At 40.7% G+C, this 1,045-nt stretch overlaps 1 protein-coding gene across 1 annotated transcript; it reads left to right on the plus strand.

Annotated features, from left to right (window-relative positions):
- Nucleotides 1-271: 271 nt before the first annotated feature.
- LOC129514806 (olfactory receptor 4S2) lies at nt 272-1,042 on the plus strand (the record flags this gene model as incomplete). Its single annotated transcript, XM_055333510.1, has 1 exon — nt 272-1,042. A coding segment is annotated over exon 1 (771 nt), but the record flags the coding sequence as incomplete, so codon positions are not given.
- Between the last annotated feature and the right edge of the window lie 3 nt (nt 1,043-1,045).

The following is a 1,045-nucleotide window of genomic DNA, read 5'->3' on the forward strand; positions in this document are numbered from 1 at the left end:
TAGATATGAGACTTAGAGGATTTGCTTTATCTCTTTGGGATTTATTTCCTCATCTGATGTGAATGAATTGACTAAAAAGGGAGGTAAGATTATCACACATCAATTTCTGTAAGATTTTGGCCAAGCAGCCATAACTACACATTTTTCAAGTTCCAACTACTATGATTCTCCAAAGATTTTAAGTCAGAAATAAATGTCGTTGTTCCTTGTTATGTTTTTCTTTCAGATAATTTCATTGTCTCTTGGGAACTGGGTGTGCGAGACTAATCCCATGGAAAAAAGGAATAATGTAACTGAGTTCATTTTCTGGGGTCTTTCTCAGAACCTAGAGGTTGAAGAAGTTTGTTTCGTGGTGTTTTCTTTCTTCTATATGGTCATTCTTCTTGGAAACCTCCTCATCATGCTGACTGTTTACATGGGCAACCTTTTCAAGTTTCCCATGTATTTCTTCCTCAACTACTTGTCTTTTGTGGATATTTGTTACTCTTCAGTCACAGCTCCCAAGATGATTGTTGATCTATTAGCCAAGAGCAAAACTATTTCCTATGTCGGGTGCATGTTGCAACTCTTTGGAGTACATTTCTTTGGTTGCACAGAGATCTTCATCCTTACTGTAATGGCCTATGATCGTTATGTGGCTATCTGTAAACCCCTACACTATACCACCATCATGGACCGGAACAGATGCAATAAAATGTTGTTGGGAACCTGGATAGGAGGGTTCTTACACTCCATTATCCAGGTGGCTCTGGTAGTTCAGTTACCCTTTTGTGGACCCAATGAGATCGATCACTACTTTTGTGATGTCCACCCTGTGCTGAAACTTGCCTGCACAGATACATATGTTGTTGGTGTCGTGGTGACAGCCAACAGTGGTACCATTGCTCTAGGGAGCTTTGTTATCTTGATAATTTCTTATACTGTCATCCTGGTGTCCCTGAGAAAACACTCAGCAGAAGGTAGGCGCAAAGCACTCTCCACCTGTGGCTCCCACATTGCTGTGGTCATAATCTTTTTTGGCCCATGTACTTTCATGTACATGCGC

The sequence above is a fragment of the Nyctereutes procyonoides genome, unplaced genomic scaffold (assembly GCF_905146905.1).
Source record: "Nyctereutes procyonoides isolate TBG_1078 unplaced genomic scaffold, NYPRO_anot_genome, whole genome shotgun sequence".
Lineage (NCBI taxonomy): Eukaryota > Metazoa > Chordata > Mammalia > Carnivora > Canidae > Nyctereutes > Nyctereutes procyonoides.